This window comes from Rhinopithecus bieti, unplaced genomic scaffold (assembly GCF_001698545.2).
Source record: "Rhinopithecus bieti isolate Rb0 unplaced genomic scaffold, ASM169854v2 scaffold_10657, whole genome shotgun sequence".
Taxonomy (NCBI): domain Eukaryota; kingdom Metazoa; phylum Chordata; class Mammalia; order Primates; family Cercopithecidae; genus Rhinopithecus; species Rhinopithecus bieti.
Window position 1 is genome coordinate 964,979 of NW_016806691.1, and position 16,888 is coordinate 981,866.

Genomic DNA, 16,888 nt, shown 5'->3' on the forward strand with positions numbered 1-16,888 from the left:
TTTTTGAGACAGAGTCTCACTCTGTCGCCCAGGCTGGAGTGCAGTGGCACAATCTTGGCTCACTGCAACCTCTGCCTCGCGGGTTCAAGCGATTCTCCTGCCTCAGCCTCCCAAGTAGCTGGGCTTACAGATGCACACCAATACACCCAGCTAATTTTTTATATTTTTGGTAGAGATGAGGTTTCACCATGTTGGCCAGGTTGGTCTCGAACTCCTGACCTCAAGTGATCTGCCTGTCTCAGCTGCCCAAAGTGCTGGGATTGCAGACATGAGCCACCATGCCCGGCCCATGACTTTTTAAAAAGGGAAAAGAGCTGGGTGCAGTGGTTCATGCTGGTAATCCCAGCACTCTGGGAGGCAAAGGCGAGAGGATAGCTTGAGCCCAGGGAGTTTGAGACCAGCCTGGGCAACACTGTGGGATCCTGTCTCTACAAAATACTTCAAAAAATTATCAACATGGTGGTGCACACCTGTGGTCCCAGCTACTTGGGGGCCGAGGTGGGATGAGCCTGAGAGGTCAAGACTAAAGCTAGCCATAATTGACACTGCACTCCAGCCTGGACAACAGAGGGAGAACCCCTTTCAAAAAAAACAAAAGTCCGGGGAAAGACATGAAGAAACAAAGCAAGACAAATGAATAGCCAATAAGCACTTGAAAAAGTGTTCTACACCATTAATTTTCAAAGAAATGCAAGAGATACTACTAAACATCCATTAGAAATGATGAGATGAAAAACAACTAACAGCAACTGGAAACAGCCCAAGCGTCCATCAGCAGTAGAACGATAAACCACGGTATCTTCATACAGTTACTACTACTCAGCAACAGAAGGCAACGAAGTGCTGATACTCTAAACAACATAGCTAAATCCCAAACACCTTCTGCTTAATAACCCAGAACACTACAGACAGTCATCCCTTGGTATCTGTGGGGAACTGGTTCCAGGACCCACTATAGAAACCAATCTATGTATATTGAAGTCCTTTATACAAAAAGGCACAGTATTTGTATATGACCTACACATATCCTCCCCTATATTTTAAAGTGCCTCACGATTACGTATAATACCTAACACAATGTAAATAGTTGCTACACCACATTGCTTTTTTATTGTATTATTTTGGTTTTTTTGTTTTTGTTTTTGTTTTTTTTGAGACAGAGTCACCCGGGCTGGCGTGCAGTGGCATGATCTCGGCTCACTGCAACCTCCGCCTCAGTCTCCTAGGTAGCTGGGATTACAGGTGCCCACCACCACGCCCAGCTAATTTTTGTATTTTTAGTAGAGACGGGGTTTCACCATGTTGGCCAAGCTGGTCTCGAACTCCTGACCTCAAGTGGGCCCACCTTTGCCTCCTGAAGTGCTGGAATTGCAGGTGTGAGCCACTGTGCCCGGCCTGTTGTACTGTTATTATCTGGAGTTTTTATGAATATTTTCAATCCACAGCTGGTGGAATCTCTGGATATGGAATCCACAGACCCAGAGAGCTGACTATACTGGATGATTCCATTTACATGAAATTCAAGAAAAGGCCAAACTAATCTGTGAATGTACAAATCAGAGTGGTTGCTTCTGGAGACTGACTAAAAACATCATAAAGGAGCTTTGGGGGGTGATGGAAATGTTTTATATCTTCATAAGAGATGAGGGTTACATGGGTATATATCTGCTTTTACCAAAACTAACTGAACTGTATAAGATCTTTACATTTCATTGTATGTAAATTAGGCCTTAAAAAAATAAAGTAGGCAAAGGGAAAAGTTATATTTAAAAATATTTTTCACTTATGGAAGTCCCAAACAACTTCTATCAGGGGAAGAGTACTCAGAAAAAAAAAGTATAGAGTGAACAGTTACAGGAACAGCTGAAGTGAACTTCTTATATTAGCATTCTCCAGAGAAACCAACAGGATATGTACAGAGACATGAGAGAGAGACAGAGAGAGAGAGAGAGATTGATTGGGATTTATTTTAAGGAACTGGCTTACATGATTGTTGAGGCTGGCAAGTCCAAAATTTGAAGGATAGGCAGGCAGGCTGAAGGAAAAAGTCGCAGTATGAGACTGAAGGCAGTCTACTAACAGAATTCCCCATTCCCTCTCCTTGGGGAAGGTCAGTCTTCTCCTTAAGGCCTTCACTGACGGGATGAGGCTCACTTGCATTATAGAGGGCAATCTGCTTTACTCGAAGTCCACTGATTTGCATGTTAATCTTACCCAGAAAATATTTTCAGAGAAACATCTAGAATGGCATTTGACCAAATATCTGGGTGCTGTGGTCTACCCAAGTTGACACACAAAATAACTTCCCAAAAGACATTAAAAGGGAGAGACCATCCTGGTTTGCTCACTTTTTAAAACAGCTCACAAGCAAACTCTTTACAGCTTTTGAAGATGAGAAACTGTTGTATGTCTTGAAATTTCTCCTCCTCCTTTCTCAAGCATCTGTCTCCTAAGCCCAAGCAGACTGCTTTAAAAGAAAAACAATTGCTAAATTTAACAATTCAACACATGTCTTGAGAACCCATCAAGTGCCAGTGATTATACTGGATGCCAAGAATACAGAGATAAATGAAAACTCATTCATGTCTGCCTCCCTTTAATTCTAAAGGAAAACAAAGACATAAACTACATAATCGTGATACAAGATGGTCAGTGTTACAACAGATATACACAAAGGGAGGAAGAAGTGGAAGGATGGCAGTTGCTCACTTAATTGGAAATGATGGGAGAGGAGGGCAGAGAAATCTTCATATTTTGCCAAGAGAAGGGTAGAGTATGGGTAGGAGGTAGTATCAAGAGAGTATCACTCATACCAGAAGAGTGTGTATTGGGCACAAATAAGGGTTGGATATGGCTATGCAGTGCAAGGGGAGTACTGAAAAAAATCCTGAAATATACAGAAAGTCCAGAAGACCTACTGAAGACCTAACATGTTTTGCCAAGTAATTTGAACTTACTCTCCAGGCAATAGGAAATCCATTAAAAGTTTTTTAATAGGGAAGTGACACAATGAAATCGATATGTGAAAGATTTAACTGGCAGCACCATAAAGAATATCTTAGAAAGAAGTTTTACAGGCCAAAACGTAAGAAGCTGGAAGGCCTAACTACTAGTTTTAAAGATGGAAAAGGGAATAAAATGTACCAAAAAAGATAAAGTCATAATGCCAGGCCAAATGCTACTGGATCTGACAATGAACCAATATCTGACACTAAAAGTTTTTCAGTAAATCTTCTTAAAAATCATAACCAGTCTCAACTTCTTTGAGAAACAATATACGGCTCCTAAATTGCTGGCCAATTTAACACTTAAACTTTAGGGTAAGAAAAACCACATGCAACTTATTAAAAGGTTTAAGAAGTGAAGCAGCAGGAAAAAAAGATGGTCATATGACTTACCTATTGTTTAAAAGGTCAACTTTATAGAATCCCAGGGAGGAATGAATTGGGAATATTATGTTATAAGGTATCTGCACTACCATGAGGCAGTACAGTGTTATCTGAAAGCAGACTTACTGCAAGCTCCATAGCAACCACTAAAATAAGTATAATTGTTATGGTAAGAATATTAAAAAAAGAACAATACACAATGCTCAATTAAACCTGAGAAGGCAAGTATAATATAGGTCAGAAACTCAGATTTACATATAACAAAAGAAAGCACACTAGAGAGGGAATGAGGTAAAATAAAAACTCATTTTTCCTATTCTTAATTGATCTAACAGATAACAGTTTTTCAAAATAATAGCAACAATGTATGTGGTTATGTATACTTCTATGTGTGCACTGTGTGTACATACTGTGTATGTGCACACGCACTTCTGTATAAGTGAGATAAATGCTAGCAATGTTACAAGAGATGGGACGGAGAAATTAGGATTATTTTGTTATTTTAAGTTATTCATACTCCCTGTGATGCAAAACAGTATTATTCAAAAGTGGGCTTGCATAGTTGTAAATGTGTATTGCAAACGACAGGGCAGCCACTAAAAAAAGGTTAAAAAAAAAAGTAGTATAACTGACATGCTAAGAAGGGAGAGAAAACCAAATCATATAAAATGTCCAATTAAAACTACTAAAGGAAGAAAAGAGTGGAAGACAAAACAAGAACAAAGAACAAGGGCAACAAATAGAAAATAGTTCATGAATATGGTAGCTACTAATTCAACTATATTAATAATCACTTTGAATGTCAAAGTCTAAACATACAAATTAAAAGACAGAGTGTCACAGTGGATCAAAAAACAAGACCCCACTATGTGTTGTCTACAGAAAACCCATTTTAACTATGAAGACACATAGATTAAGAGTCAATGGATGGAGAACATTATACCATGCTAACATTACTCAAAAGAAAGTAGGAGAGCAGTATTAATTTTAGACAAAGCTGACTTCTAAAGCAAGGAAAATTAGCAGGGATAAAGAGGGGCAACACATAATGATAAAGGGTCAATTCTCTAAGAAGACATAACAATCTTTAATTTGTATATACCTAACAATAAAGTATCAAAATAGTTGGCAAACTCATACAACTGAAAGAGAAAGACAATTTCACAATTACAGTCAGAGACTTTAACACCCCTCTGTCAAAAATTCAGTAGGCAGAAAATCAGTAAAAATATAATTGAACTGATCATCATCAATCGATTAGATCTAAGTGACATTCATAAAGTCTTCTTCCAACAACAGCAGTATGCACATTTTCAAGCATACTGCTTGAAATGGAACATTCATCAAGAGAGACCACATCCTGTATCATAAAGCAAACCTTAACAGATTTAGAATATAATTCATACAAAGTATGCTCCCAGACCACAATGAAATCAAACTAGAAATCAATTATCAGAAAAACAGCTGGAAAATCAAATTATTTGGAGATTAAAGAACACACTTCTACATAACAAATGGGTCAAAATAGAAGTCTCACGAAAAAATTTTTAAATACTTGAAACTAAATTAAAATGAAAATTCAACTTAAAATTTGTGGCATGGAACATAAGCAGTGCTTAGAAGGAAACTTATAGCCATGAATGCATGTATTAGAAAAGATGATTTAAAATCAATAATCTAAGCTTCCACCTTAATAAACTAAAAAAGAACAAATTAAATCCAAAGTAAACAGAAGAAATAGTAACTAGAACAGAACACAATAAAGAAAATCAACTATAATCAAAAGCTAGTTCTTAGAAAAGATCAATAAAATTGATAAGCCTTCAGCCAGGCAGAGAAAAAAAGAGATGTAAATTACTAATATCAGAAATGAAAGAGGGGACATCACTATAGATCGCATGAACATTAAAAGGATAATTAAGGAATATTATAGACAAATTATATTCCCACAAATTTGATAACCTAGATAAAATGAACCAATTATTTAAAAGACACAATCTGCCAAAGTTCACACCATAAAAGACAACCTGAACAGGCCTATATCTATAAAACAGTGAATCAATAATTAATAACCTTCCAACAGAGAAAAAGAACCTACTAAGCCTACAGGGGTTCATGAGTGAATTCTACCAAACTTTTAAGGAAGAAATTATACTAATTCTCTACAAAGCTTTTCAGAAGACAGAAGCAGAGGGAATACTTCTTAACCCATTCTATGAGTCCAGCATTATCCTAATACCAAAGCTAGACAACAACAAATACAAGAAAACTATAAACCAGTATCTCTCATGAGCACAGATGCAAAAATCCTTAACAAAATATTCGTAAATCAAATCAACAATGCATAAAAGATTTTATACACCATGACTAAGTGGGATTTATCTCAGGTATGCAAAGCAGTCCAACACTTGAAAATCAATTAATGTCATCTATTACATCAAAAGGCTAAGAAAGAAAAATCACATGCCCATATCAATATATGCAGGAAAAGCAATTGACAAAATCCAAGACCCATTCATGATAAAAACTCTTGGTAAACTAGGAATAGAGGGAACTTCCTCAGTCTCATAAAAAACATGTACCGAAAACGTATAGCTAACAACATACTCAGTGGTAAGAAACTAGAAGCTTGCCCAGATCAGGAACAAGGCAAAGACGTCCCCTCTCATGACGCCTTTTCAAAATCAAACTAGAAGTCCCAGATAATGTAACAAGTCAAGAAGTGGAAACAAAAATTACAGATATCAGGAAGGAAGAAATAAAACTGTCTGAAGATGATGTCTATTTAGAGAATCTTAAAGAATAGGCTGGGCGTGGTGGCTCAAACCTGTAATCCCAGCACTTTGGGAGGCTGGGGCAGGCGGATCACGAGGTCAGGAGTTTGCAACCAGCCTGGCCAACATGGTGAAACCCCGTCTCTACTAAAAATACAAAAATTAGCCAGGTGTGGTGGCATGTGCCTATAATCCCAGCTACTCGGGAGGCTGAGGCAGGAGAATCACTTGAACCTGGGGGCGGAGGTTGCAGTGAGCCAAGATCGCACCACTGCACTCTAGCCTAGGTGACAGAATGAAATTCCATCTCAAAAAAAAGAAAATCTTCAAGAATCAACCAAAAAAAAAAAAAAAAGAAAGAAAAAGAAAAGAAAATCTTAAAAGAATCAACCAAAACAAAAAACAAAAAACCTCCTAGATCTAATGAGTGATTACAGCAAGGTTGCAGGATACAAGGTTAATAATATGAAAGTCAGTTATGAACAATACCATTTATTAATACATTAGGACCCACAAAAATAAACTACTTAAAAATAAATCTAACAAAATATATGTAAGAATTATATAAGCAAAACTACAAAACTGATGAAAGAAATCAAACAAGATAAAAAAAATGGAGAGATATTCCAACATGGATAGGAAAAGCCATTATTGTTAAAATATCATTTCTTCCCAATTTGATCTATAGACTCAATACAATCCCAATCAGAACCCCAACAAGTTATTTTGTGAATACTGACAAACTGATTTTAAAGTTTACATGGAAAGGCAAAACACAAAACACAACACTGGAGAAGAACAGTTGGAAGACTGATATTACCCAACTTCAAAACTTACTGTATAATTATGGTGATCATGACAGTTGTGGTATGGGCAAAAGAACAGAGAAATTAGTCAATGGAACAGTTTGACAGTTTCTTACAAAGCCAAACACAGGCTTACCATATATAAAATCCAGCAATCACACTCCTAAGCATTTACCCAAATGAGTTCAAAAACCTGCCCGGGAATGTTTATAGCAGCCTTATTCAAATATGGATAACTGCTGTACATCTACACAATGGATTATTCGGCAATAAAAGAAATGGCCTATCAAGTCACAAAAAGATATGGAGGATCCCTTCAATGCATACTTGTAAGTGAAAGAAGTCAATCTAAAAAGGCTACATACTCTATGATTCCAGCTATATAATATCTGGAAAAGGCAAAGCTACAGAGATAATAAAAAGACCAATGGTTGCTAGGGAGAGTGGGAAGAAAAGAGCGATAGATGAAGCACAGGGCATTTCTAGATGGTAAATCTATTCTGCATGATACTGTAATGGTAGATACATGGCATCACACATTTTTCAATACCCACAGAACTATACAACACAAAGAATGAACCCGAGTTGGAACAACAGACTTCAATTAATACTAATATATCAATGTTAAAACTGGCGAATCAGTTTTAACAAATGCACCATACTAATGCAAGACAATAGGGGAAACTCAAGGGGCAGGATATGAGAACTCTATAATTTCTGCTCAATTTTTCTGTAAACCTAACATTGCTCCAAAATAAATTTTATTTAAAAAAATTTTTTTAATGTTTTAATATATTTTAAATATATTTAATGTTTTTAATTAAATAAATTTAGAATAAATTCTTAAATATATATATTTTTAATAATTTTTATTTTTATTTTTGAGATAGGGTCTTGCTCTGTTACCCAGGTTGGAGTGCAGTCGTGCTATCAGCCTTGACCTCCTGGGCTCAAGTGATTCTCCCACCTCAGCCTCTCAAGNAAGGGGCAGGATATGAGAACTCTATAATTTCTGCTCAATTTTTCTGTAAACCTAACATTGCTCCAAAAATAAATTTTTATTTAAAAAAATTTTTTTAATGTTTTAATATATTTTAAATATATTTAATGTTTTTAATTAAATAAATTTAGAATAAATTCTTAAATATATATATTTTAATAATTTTATTTTATTTTGAGATAGGGTCTTGCTCTGTTACCCAGGTTGGAGTGCAGTCGTGCTATCAGCCTTGACCTCCTGGGCTCAAGTGATTCTCCCACCTCAGCCTCTCAAGTTCTCAAGCAGCTGAGACTACAGGCATGCACCACCAAGCCCAGCTAATTTTTTTCTTTAACTTTGTAGAGACGGGATGTCACTATGTTGCCCTGACTGGTCTTGAACTCCTGGACTCAAGCAATCCTCCTACCTCAGCCTCCTGAGTAGTAAGCATGAGCCACCATGCCTGGCCTATTAAATTTTTGTTAAGAAGTCATAACCAGCTTCAGCCGGGCGTGGTGGCTCATACCTGTAATACCAGCACTTTGGGAGGCCGAGGCAGGCAGACCATGAGGTCAGGAGTTCAAGACCAGTCTGCCCAACATGGTGAAACCCTGTCTCTACTAAAAATACAAAAATTAGCCAGGCATGGTGGTACACACCTGTAATCCCAAATACTCAGGAGGCTGAGGCAGGAGAATCACTTGAACCCAGGAGGCGGAGACTGCTGTGAGCCGAGATCGTGCCACTGCACTCCAGCCTGGGCGACAGAGCGAGACTTCATCTCAAAAAAAAAAAAAAAGTAATAACCAGCTTCAATTGATTTTAGAAACATCATAAGCTCTTTCCTAAGTTGCTGGTTCCTGTGATATATCTGAGGGAAAAACATACATGCCACTTGTTAACAAGTTTAAGAAGTAAAGGAGAGAAGAAAAAACTTTATATGACTTACCTGTTGCTTCGAAAGTCAACTTTATAGAATCCCAAGGTGTCTGTTCTTTGGATATGAGTCGGAAATGAGCAGGATTTCTTGGAGAAACTTCTGGGGCAGGAAGATACCAGTTTTTCCTATTTGGAAAGGAAGCTTCAATATTTAGGGTGCTTTATTAGTTGATGGCTATCTGTAACTCACAGAACTGTTCAGCATATATGAACACATTTTGGGGTACGAAAATAAACTGATAGACATGATAAGCAATGTCAACTCCAATAAACTCAGGTTATTTTGTAATAAAACCTTCCCAGTGTTAAGAATAAAGGAGTAACCTAGGTGATCTTGATTCCACCACCCATCCTATTTCTTCTCATCTAGTCCTTCACTGCCAAGCTACAAAATCTTCCCAGAGAAAACTTTTTCTTTTTTTAAGAGACAGAGTTTTGCTTTTGTTGCCCAGGTTGGAGTGCAATGGCACAATATCAGCTCACCGTAACCTCCACCTCCTAGGTTCAAGCAATTCCCCTGTCTCAGCCTCCCAAGTAGCTGGGATTACAGGCATGCACCACCATGCCCGGCTAATTTTATATTTTTAGTAGAGATACGGTTTCTCCAGGTTTGTCAGGCTGGTCTTGAACTCCTGACCTCAGGTGATCCACCTTCCTTGGCCTCCCAAAACGCTGGGATTACAGGTGTGAGCCACCGTGCCCGGCCACAGTTTTTGAGTAAGCTATCATATTAGTTAGAAGGGCCACCTTTTCTAACTACTCAGGTCTCTAGAGAAAAGTTTTTTTAAATTTGAAAAAGCAAAACTACTCTTTTGAGTGCTTTATTCCACTAAAAAAAAAAAAAGTTTCATAATGATAGAAAAAATAGTACAAACAGCACTGAACTTGTATATTAAAGGATGACAGTTTAAATGATAAGAGTACTGATATGGTGACAAGACTTGAGAACAAACTAACCTCCAACTTAAGCAGAAAAATAATGAACCAACCTGATCAGAAAGTGCACTGGAAGATACCAAGGAAAACCACAAAGAGGTGCATTCTCCTCACAGTGAGCTCGGATGCTATCATTGATCTCAGGAATGTGAGGGGTTATGTGAGACATTCCAGTATAATCAAACCCATTGATCCATATTCCAGAGTCCCGTTTAACTGCATTTCCTTCCAAGTCATGGAATGTTCTAGTCATATGCTGAAAAAAAACAAGACTAGTGAAAAAACTGTTTCAACTAGTACACCCACATTCCCACCCCAAATTACAAAAATGGAGTATGGCAATACCCAGAAATGATGTGGATATGGAGCAAGTGAGTAAGACACTGAGGGTTGCTAAGGTACTGCTAGGGTTCTTTTAAACTGGAAAATAGATATATAGATTATTGTTTTATTGCATCTTCCAAGTATATTTAGGTTTCCTATAAAATTTTTTGAAACTTACTATTTCAGACTTAAAAAACGTGAATGTTACAGCTCCTTTTAGATAAGGATTTAAAACAAATACATATATACATACACACTCATTTCCCTTTTAGTGTTTTATGAAGCTAATTCACGTGCAGAGAAAAGCGGCAATTGCAGCTCACCACTAGATGACAGCCTTGTGCCTAACAGAATTCTATGAAAAGGCACCATGCTCCATTTGAAATAACTTTCTTCACGGCAAAAAACAGCCTGAAGAATACCAATCAGGAGAAAAAGAAAAGAAAAAACACTGCACAGGGCAGGGGCTGGGGCTGGGGCTGGCAAACTGCAGCCAACAGGGCAAACTGTCCACTGACTGTTTTTATATAGGAACCGTTATTTGAACATGGCCATACTCATTTGTTTGGGTATACTCTACCGCTGCTTTCGCTCTGGAAAATAGAGTCACTGCAACAGACTGTATTGCTGACAAAGTCCAAAATATTATCTTGTCCTTTACGGGAAAAGTCTGCCAACTTCTGGCACAGTGAAAGAGAACCCCCAAACAAATCAGAAAATGACTTTTAAAATAAAATCCGGCTTTTCCTAAGTATTACTGACATAATTATAAAACAGTACATCATGAAAACACACCGAACCTCCTAAAAAAAAAAAAAAAAAAATCTGTTCTTCACTAAAGGTTTTACAAATTGTAAAATCTCACATAAAATTTATCACAGTGTTCTTCAGGACTATAACAAGGAGGTGTTATCTGGCCCCTTTTCAAAATCTCCTAAGTTCAAGTACTTTTAATTTTTTAAGTCCTTGAATAATTATCTAGGTATAATTCCTCTGGCATTTCTGTTTGGCTAGGTTAGATGTGACTCTTGCCCTTAAGGGTATATGTTATCTTGAAGTAGGATCTTTCACTTAGGATAAAATACACATAAGAATGCAAAATACACAATATATTAGTATGTGTTCACAAACACGAGAAAGGGATGAGTATAAGGCATGTGTAGTATGAAAACTTTTAAAAACAATTTAGAAAAGCTAACAATTTAGCCATCTCTAACAGAGATGACTAGAATTGAGGCTTACTGCTTTATAGTACCAGGCCTAAAAAATTTGAAGAATAACCTGAGATCTAAAATAAGTCTTCAAACTGGCCAGGCGTGGTGGCTCACACCTGTAATCCCAAGCACGTTGGGAGGCCGAGGTGGGTGGATCACCTGAGGTCAGGAATTCAAGAACAGCCTGGCCAACATGGTGAAATCCTGTCTCCAATAAAAATACAAAAATTAGCCAGGCATGGTGGCGGGTGCCTATAATCCCAGCTACCTGGAAGTCTGAGGCAGGAGAATCACTTGAACCCAGAAGGCAGAGGTTGCAGTGAGCCAAGATCATTCCACTGCACTCCAAACTGGGCAACAGACCAAGACTCCATTTCAAAAAAAGAAAAAAGTAAGTCCTAAAACTCATTTTATTAATCCCTTTCCAAGTTATAGTTTCACTATCACATATAACTTTGAATGTTACTTAATTTTACTAGCATTTCTAAATATCAATTGTATTTTGCCAGTTGATAGTTTAGACTTTACTCAACCTGTATACATTTTTACTATCTATATTTCTAAAACTCATTATTCCATAATACATATTTGCTCTTGTTTTTCCAATTAGATGCGGTTTTATAATTTGAATAGTAATAAAAACAAGCAAACATTTCCAATTCAGTCTCCTGGGAGATATATGTCTAGCTGATAAGAATGCCTCTTGACAGACAGTCTTCTCCTCACTGCCTTACACACAAAAAGGGTGAGTATGACTAAACAGGTCAACAGCAGAAAAGTCAGTTGTGCTTGTTATTCACTACTGAAGCTCAAAACATACAAGTCTTCCTTTCCAGATCTCAAATAGCTCATGCACAACTGCTCACCTGAAGAAACACTCTCTTTGGCTTCGGATTAGCAGGATTGGAGCTATATGGAAAAAATGTTCCACTGCAAACAAGGAGGAATGTAATTGCACATACCAAAGTTAAAGTTAGCATGGTTTTTTTTGTGCTCTTGGCAAGGTAGATGAAGTTAATCTAAAACACAAACCACAAACATAGAAATATTACAAATTTATACTAGTGGTGGAAAGGTGTTTTAACTGACTTTATTTTAACAAGTATTAACAACAGACCCTGAAGAAAAGTTATCAGCAGGTGCTAGCATACTCTAACATCTAGTAAACAAAGCACTAACTCTAGGAGAGTTCCATTACAGGTGAGAACCAAGAAAATGCCAGATGCCTCCAATCTGCCATGATGGTGCCACCTTTTTGGCACACAGCCATAAACCAACAAGGAAAAAGGAAACTGAGGACTGTCGCTGTCCTTAATCGGCAAAAAGAACAGAAATGTAGATGTAATACATTATTCATTAAATAACCAGAGATAAGCTTTAGGCAGATCTGTTTGGACAAAACTCAAATTCCACTCATACTGCTTTAAAATGTGTCAAAATACTAAATTCATCTGAACTGGCATAGAGATGTACCTTCAAGACTTTGCCAGTGGACCTGCATTTGAGGAAAAACTGCATTACAAAGTAATATTATCCCTTTAGGTGACAAATTAATCAACGCCAACACAATCAAAACAACAAATCTAGGCAGTAAATGTAAATGACTCAGTCTCAAGGTTGGCATCTAGAAAATCCTAAATATTTTTAATCATAATAAAATCACTGAACTAAAGCCTGTAAAGGACACACATGACTCACAGAATACATCCACAGATCTCTTACAGGGTCTGAGGAAGCCATTTGGGGAAACTTTTATGTGAAATTTGAAATTGTTCTAAGAAGTCACATTTTAAATAATGTGAATACCAGGAGAAAGAGGGACAGAGAGGGTGACACATTTTGTTTTGCTAACTCAGCCTCAAGTCCTCAGGTACTCTGTCTTATTTTTGTATACTCACAGTATACAAACGTGAGACGTGTGACCTAAGGCTAGTACTGTTTTGTTGCAGATGCCTCTGGATGGAATATTGGTATTCTCTAAACATGAAATCTAAACCCAGCTCCCCTTTTTGCCTTCTTCATTTTATTTCTCTACTTATTTCCATAAGAAGAAAAATAACATGAATGTGAAATTTTATTTATTTTTTTGGAGACAGAGTCTCGCTCTGTCACCCAGGCTGGAGTATAGTGGCACAATCTCAGCTCACTGCAACCTTCAACACTCAGGTTCAAGCGATTCTCATGCCTCAGCCTCCTGAGTAACTACAAGTGTGCACCACCATGCTCAGCTAATTTTTTTGTGTTTTTAGTAGAGACAGGGTTTCACCATGTTGGCCAGGCTGGTTTTGAACTGCTGACCTTAAGTCATCTGCCTGCCTCAGCCTCCCAAAGTGCTGGGATTACAGGCGTGAGCCACCCTGCCCAGCAAGCAATCAGTTAATAGGTGTCCTTAAGTTTTCCTCTGCTGGGCCATCATGGTTAGACATATTGATTGAATGAGAGCTGAAATGGGGACTGCTGATACAAGTGGGCTCAGGAGGAGACAACTCAGAAACAGCTCAGTCATCAGCACACAATGGACATTTCAGAGTCCCCTTTCATGCTTCTCATCATTTTATTTTGCACCCATCTCAGAACCTAGAGTGACACAGGATGCAATATTTCAGGAAGGCCGAGGCACAAGAATTGCTTGAACCCAGGAAGCAGAGATTGCAGGGAGCCGAGATCACACCACTGCACTCCAGCCTGGGTGACAGAGCGAGACTCCATCTCAAAAAAAGAAAAAAAAAAACAACCTGATTGCTTGACAAGACTTTAATTGCTTTCTAGCAGATATATTTAATAAATCCCCAAGGACTGAAGGGAAAGCTGTCTGAAATACGCATTGTGGTTCAATTCTCCATTACCCAAAGAAAATAAGCCACTGTCATTAACACTGCTACACATAAATAAGAAAACGATTAAAAGAGTAATAACTCATGGCAATCAAAGTGCAGCAGGGCTATCTCACATTATAATGAAAATTAAGTGAGCTTTCTAAAGTATTCCAAGAGGAGTCTTCTCTCCAAAAGCTTTCCCAATAAAATATAATTTAGAAGATAAGATCCTTTAATCCTTTCTCCTGGTTTCTAAGATTTCCATGCTTTGGGGACATTTTCCATTTCCACAATGAACATCTCCAGGGTTCATTTTGCCCCCTTTCATATTACCAGTGGAAAAGAATTTAAATGTCCCATATCTGAGTCATCTTTTATGAACAACCATGGCTCCCATTCATGACTATAATTTAACAAATACATGGGGGTGGGGGCATTCAGTTCATAACTAGCTGACTTTAGATTAGATTAGAACCTAATCTATAGATGACAAAACTCCACTATCTCCTTCAATCCTTAAAACAGCAAAGCTATCAAAAATACAGATGATATAAGGGTTACTATTAAACCCAAAAGCAGCAAACCCTACAGAACATTTTAGAACTTTTCATACATATGAATACCAATAAGGATTATCCTTATCCTTAAATTATCCTTAATAATTATCCTATAAGTAAAATGGTTGGAAGGCTCAGATCTCTTTTAAGACTAGTACAACCAACCTCAAACAATAATATGTATAAGAATTATTCTACAGGGCTATCTATATACACAAAGCCACATATATAAAGCTTTACTGGCTATAAGGGACTTCCACAGATGATGCTGACCATGTGTGTAGTATTTTCCTCACCTGCTGTCTTTAGAACCTGACTTCCACAAAGTAAAGGGATAACGAATGCCCTTTACTATGTCAGTGTGAAAAGGCTCACTATCATCTCCATGAAGAAAAGAACTATAATAGAGTCATAGCTCCTCCTCCTATTCGGTTCCCTATCCTCGAATTTCAAGGTGCACCTATAAGTGTTCCGTAATTACTTTTTGTTCTTAGGAATTTCCATCAAAAGAGCCACAAAACAGAGACCTGCCTTCTCTGGAGGGGCCCATCTTGGATCCTGGAGATGGACATCAAGCCAAAGCAAAACCTTGCTTGGGGCTCACTCTACCCATAGGGGATCTGGTCTTAAACTCTGCATCACTGTCTTTTCTTACCTCTGGGAATCCCAAAGGAAGAAAAAAAGGGATGGCAAACACAGTACTCTCCTTACTAGGGCAGGACACTGATATGGCCAAATGAGGATGGCAAGGCCTGGGATCATTTCATTATTTGGTAAATGAAGGCATGTTTGGGTGTCATAATAGACTCAATTAATGAACTTTCATGTGCTAGCAACAAGGTAGTGGAATGATAATGAAAAAAGCCTCATCAAAATTAGTCTTCCTTCACTAGCTCTAACAGCACTAATAAAACCACCCATGTATTTATTAACATGAGCCTCTAATTAGTAATTTCAAAATATACTATTAGGATCATTCACCAGGCAATCTCGCTAACAATTCATACTTGGTAAAAGCTCCACAAATTCACACTCAGGTATCTGAAAGGCTATTTGAAAAGAGGTAAATCAGAGAATTTGGAAGGACAGGGAGACAAAACATTTTCAAACAGCAACAACAAACTCTATTCTACAGTTTCTTACGATACCAAATTTACACAAGATGCACACTCATTCACCATTTCTTCTGCTTCAGATTTTCTCAATAAAGTACACATAACACTATTTCACAGAATCTAGTATGGCTAAATTCATATTCATATAAAAAATGAAGAAAAAGAAAAAACGCATTTTCTCTTACAAAATAGGAAGAGAGAATCATTGTACAACCAGCCAAAATGGATGCCAGCACAACATCAGGTGGGATTTCTGAACCACTTCTCCCGAGGATGGGGGTAAACATCTCAAATACTGCCCAGATGAGATACAATGCATAAAGATAAGGAATAAACATGCCCAAAAGGTAAAAAGCAATAAATTTTCCTTGGGCACCTAGGGAAAAAGAGAAAAAAAGCATACATTATGAAATCCTACAGTGAGATACAAATTTTTATACTACTGGTGTGCACTGGTACCCTAACAGAAATTAGATGTGACTCTTGCCCTTAAGGGTATATGTTAACTTGGAGTAGGATCTTTCACTCAGGATAAAATACGAGTAAGAATTAAGCAAAATACACAAGTAATATATTAGTATGTGTTCACAAACATGAGAAAGGGATGGGGTATAAGGCATAAGATAATTTGTGTGGTATGAAAACTTCTAAAAACTAACAATTTAGAAAGCCTACTCATTAAAACCAAAAAAGAAAGAGTCCTTGAAAGCCTTAAATATTTTAAGGTATTCTCCCATGTATATTAAAATCAAAAATACCCTACCATGCTGCTTAAAATCCTTATGCACACAGAGCTTTGTGAGCAATGGGAATGCTACCCAGACAGCACTAATAAACGCTGAGCAAAGTCCTTGGTAAGTGAGGGTAACAAGAAAACAGCAATGGACAAACAACGAGATGTCAAAAAATACTTCTCCCAGATACTGGTCACTGACATTCTGAAAGAAAGAAAAATACACAAGTAGTGTCATTCACGGGTCATTCATAAAGAGCTTTCATTACAGTAACACAATTTCCATCACTCAGGAAAGCTACATTT

At 37.5% G+C, this 16,888-nt stretch overlaps 1 protein-coding gene across 5 annotated transcripts in view; it reads right to left on the reverse strand.

Annotated features, from left to right (window-relative positions):
- Window positions 1-16,888, reverse strand: part of ERMP1 (endoplasmic reticulum metallopeptidase 1) — an 86,169-nt gene that overhangs the window by 35,302 nt on the left and 33,979 nt on the right. For all 5 annotated transcript variants that reach the window (XR_001886635.1, XM_017877442.1, XM_017877440.1 and 2 more), the window contains 5 exons: window positions 16,613-16,787; window positions 16,035-16,225; window positions 12,228-12,380; window positions 9,877-10,079; window positions 8,898-9,013 (listed from right to left, as the gene is read on the reverse strand). Coding sequence is in view for 4 of the 5 variants with exons in the window: in XM_017877442.1 (XP_017732931.1) it covers window positions 8,898-9,013; window positions 9,877-10,079; window positions 12,228-12,380; window positions 16,035-16,225; window positions 16,613-16,787 (838 nt within the window). In the remaining variant the exon portion in view is untranslated. The remainder of the gene's footprint in view (window positions 1-8,897; window positions 9,014-9,876; window positions 10,080-12,227; window positions 12,381-16,034; window positions 16,226-16,612; window positions 16,788-16,888) is intronic.